The 4,195-nt window shown below is 43.0% G+C and overlaps 1 protein-coding gene across 1 annotated transcript in view; it reads right to left on the bottom strand.

The window, feature by feature from the left end:
- Positions 1 to 2,381, bottom strand: part of Lrmp (lymphoid restricted membrane protein) — a 136,605-nt gene extending 134,224 nt beyond the window's left edge. Inside the window, exon 1 of the mRNA XM_023718936.1 lies at positions 2,156 to 2,381. Within this exon, the coding sequence (XP_023574704.1) occupies positions 2,156 to 2,381 (226 nt within the window). The remainder of the gene's footprint in view (positions 1 to 2,155) is intronic.
- Positions 2,382 to 4,195: the final 1,814 nt, after the last annotated feature.

The following is a 4,195-nucleotide window of genomic DNA, read 5'->3' as shown; positions in this document are numbered from 1 at the left end:
ATAAGAGATGGAGCAGGAGAACATGAGGGAGAAAAGGGTTAAATAATGCTAAATAATTTTCCAACCACTTAGCATTAGCCCTCAAATATATGTATGGGCTGGGGAGATGGCTCAGTAGAATAAGCGCTTCCCTGGCAAGTGCAAAGACCTGAGTTCAATCCCTGGTTCCACAAAAAAAAAAAAAAAAAAAAAAAAAACCTGCTGTGGGGGGCGGGGAGATGGCTCAGTGGAATAAGTGCTTCCTTGGCAAGCTCAAGGGCCTGAGTTCAATCCCTGGTTCTGCAAAAAAAAAAAAAAAAGGAAGACACTACAGAATCAAGGTAGTATTTTGAAAGCTGATAGGAAAAGGGAGACAATCACACTTGGATCCTGACTCTCCTCCAGAATCCTGCACACCATTCAGGGAAGCAGAGGAGAATTTCTCATGTCAAATGTATCCCGCCTGATAAATAGGAAAGAATGATAGATTATCACCATGTGCAATACCTAATAAAAGAACAGATCTAGGGCTGGGGAGATGGCTCAGTAGAACAAGCGCTTCCTTGGCAAGCACAAGGGCCTGAGTTCAATCCCTGGTTCCACCAAAAAGAAAAAAAGAACAGATCTAGACCTTGGTCTTCAGTAGTTACCTTCTGATGAAAACCTAACACCATCTGTTCTGGCTTAGAGCTAGATCGCCCCCCCCAACTCCATACACTTGGGGGAGTGATTGGATCAGGTTGAGATATAGAATTAGTTCCCTGATGGGTTTATAGCTGGGCGTGGCTTGCAGCTGCGTCTCCTTCCCAATGCCCCTCTGCTGTGCTGCCCTGCCTTGGAGCCAGCTGACCACGGATGGAACCTCTACAACCTGTGAGCCAAAATAAACCCCTCCCCTTCTCACTTGTGTCAGACATTGTGTCTTGGCTGTGAAAACGTAACTAAGATATCTTCTAGGCAGAAAGGTCTTCTCCCTAAAAATCCAATAGCCAAAATTCTAAAATGTTAGCTCATCAAATCTCTAAATATAGAGGACACAGGGCCGGGGAGATAGCTCAGTGGATAAGTGCTTCCCAGGCAAGCACAAGGGCTGAGTTCAATCCCTGGTTCTGCCAAAAAAAAAAAAAAAAAGAAAGAAAAGAAAAGAGAAAAAAGAAAGTATACTACTTTCTAGTCACATTAATGGCATTGTAGTTCTTTTTTGGGGGGGAGAACCAGGGACTGAACTCAGGCTTTTGTGCTTGCCAGGCAAGTGCTTATTCTGAGCCATCTCCCCGGCCCCAATATCTAAAAGCATCTGCTATACTTCAGAATCATGTACTGAAATATTTACAAATGAAATAATGTATTGTCTCAAGATTTGTGGAACCAGGTTTAAAGAAAAAAAAGGTTAAAGACTTGTGGGCTGGGGAGATAGCTCCGCAACTTAAGTACCTTCCTGGCAAATGCAAGGTCCTGAGTTCAATCCCCAGTATTTACACACACAAAGAAGAAAATCTTGAGGATGTCTAAAGATTTACTTCAGAATAATCCAGAATAATACAGAGAGAAAAATGGGTGGGGTCATAAATGACACACAATTATTACAGATATATACATATATATATCCCTACTTCTACACACACTTGAAATAGGGCTGGCTTGGCAAGCGCAAGGGTTCAATCCCCGGTTCCACCGAAAAAAAAGAAAAAAAAGAACTCAGTTCTTTGTGGGGCTGCTTGTAACACATTTAAAATGTTGTATAATTTTTGAAAAGTTAATCCAAAGTCATCTCTACAGAGGAAATCATGAAAAATATGTAATAAATCACAAAAAATAGTTACCCTGGCACCTGGCTTTCTGGCTATATTTCCCTTTCTGCTTATCAACATATTTTCATATAGAAAATCAATCACATACATACTAAAAATTACTTGTGGAAATTTTAAAAATTATTCATCTAACAAAAGGGAAGTGAAACATCTAAAAGTTTTGAGCTATACTTGTAAAGCAGTTTTTTCAATTTAGGTTAATATTAATATTTCTATCAGGCAACAAACCATGAGGCATCGGTAGCTCCACACGTGATTAGGGTTAAACAAGAAGCTCAAAACTCATCCATAGCACTGTTCAAATAAGCAAAACGGGAACAAAGAAATGATAAACAAATAACTAAGACTGGAGCAGCTGATCTTACTGCCAAATTCTGTTGCATTACCATGCGCCCCTCCGAGGAAGAGCCCGGCATGCAAATCATCCCCCATCTGGCAAGAGAAGGCCCGGAGGACTCTTAAGTGTTTTCGAAACTGTGAGCGGACAGCTGCCCACGGGCCTCTGCCTTCTGCCTCACGTGCATGAACAACGCCGGCGGCGAGGAACTCTTCTCCACGCGCCCCGCGGGTGTTCTCTGCTCTCTGCTGCATCGTGGCCACCCGCAGGTCCTAATTTCCAACCTTTCAAAAGAAAAAGTGTGACCTCAGGGCTTTTCTGGGCTGCGAGGATTAGTTCCTAATGAGATTAATTTCAGTAAAAAAAAAAATTGTTGGGGCTGGGGAGATGGCTCAGTAGGATAAGCGCTTCCCCAGCAAGTGCAAGGGTCTGAGTTCAATCCCCAGTTCCACAAAAAAAAAAAAAAAAAAAAAAAGAAGAAAAATTGTTTAAGTGAACACCAGCCCACATTACTGGGTAAATAACTTTAGTGGATCCATCGAAAGGGTAGCTTGAGGGCTGGAGGGGTATCTCAATGGGAGAGGAGCTGCCTAGCCTCCTCCACAAGGCTCTGGGTTCAAGCCCCAGTGCTACAAAAACAAGTCTTTTTATTTTTTAATTTTTTTTTATATTTTGGCAGTACCAGAGAACAAACTCGGGACCCTGCACATGCCAGTCAGGCAGTAATGCCACTGAGCTGTCTCCTCAGCCCCAAAAAAGTCTTTTTAAATAAAAATAAAGTTGTCTTAAAAGATCCCCACTACTCATTTTTCCTTTTCTTTTACAAAAAGTAGAAAAAATAAGAGATGGAGCAGGAGAACATGAGGGAGAAAAGGGTTAAATAATGCTAAATAATTTTCCAACCACTTAGCATTAGCCCTCAAATATATGTATTTCCTTGCATGTATCAGTGCAGGGGGAGAGAGGGAGAGGGAGAGGGAGAGGGAGAGGGAGAGAGAGAGAGAGAGAGAGACAGAGAGACACACAGAGACAGAGAGACACACAGAGACAGCGACACACAGAGACAGCGACAGACAGAGACAGACAGAGAGACAGACAGGCAGATACAGATGGATTTATCTCCTTAAAAGAGCACTGAGATTCTTTTTCTGTTTTGTTTTGTTTGGTGGAACAGGGGATTGAACTCAGGCCCTTGCACTTGCCTGGGAAGCGCTTATTCCACTGAGCCATCTCTCTGGCCCCAATTTATTTATTTACTTATTGCAGTATGGGGGATTGAACTCCAGACCCTGCACTTGCCAGTCAAGTGCTTATTCTACTGAGCTATTGCCCCAGCCTTTTGAGATTGTTGCTAGTGTGAAAACCTGAAAGAGTAAATAAAATCTAAATTGCTCTGTGAAAAAGCGGCCGGCTGGTAGAACATTGAGAAACATTGTTAAGAACAATAGTGGAACAGGCATGGTGGTGATTGCTTGTGTGATTCCAACTACAACAGAACTGAGAATGATGCAAGCAGCAGGCACAAGCCAAAGAATCCAAGTTCAAGGCCAGCCTGGAAGTCTACAAGAACCTATCTCAAAATACAAAAAAAAAAAAAAAAATCATACCTGTGAAGGTACACCGCTGTAATCCCAGCCCAGCCTAGGTGATTGAATGAGATCTTGTCCAAAAATACATAGATTAAAAGCTACGAGGGCTGGGCAGATAGCCTAGTGGACTAAATGCCTGCTTAGGCAAGTTCAGGGACTGGGGTTTGATCCCCGGCACCAGATGCCGCACCAGCCCCACCCCCAGGCGCACTGAGCTGGCCACCAAGTTCAGGCATGGTGGCACAGGCCTGTAATCCCAGCACTGGGGAGGCAGAGACAGAAGGATCACTATAAATCCTAGCTGTGTAGTGAGACCCTGTACCAAATACATTTTTTAAAAAAAAAAAAAGGATATACAGAACTGTGGCTCAATATGAAGAGCCTGTGTTTAATTCCCATACCATAAAAATAAGAGGAGGAGGAGGAGAAGGAGGAGGAAGAGGAGAAGGAGGAGGAAGAGGAGAAGGAAGAGGAAGAGG

The sequence above is a fragment of the Octodon degus genome, unplaced genomic scaffold (genome assembly GCF_000260255.1).
Source record: "Octodon degus isolate 3935 unplaced genomic scaffold, OctDeg1.0 scaffold00064, whole genome shotgun sequence".
In the NCBI taxonomy this organism is placed as follows: Eukaryota; Metazoa; Chordata; class Mammalia; order Rodentia; family Octodontidae; genus Octodon; species Octodon degus.
The sequence above is the reverse complement of the archived record's forward strand: the minus strand, read 5'-3'. Positions and strand labels throughout refer to the sequence as shown.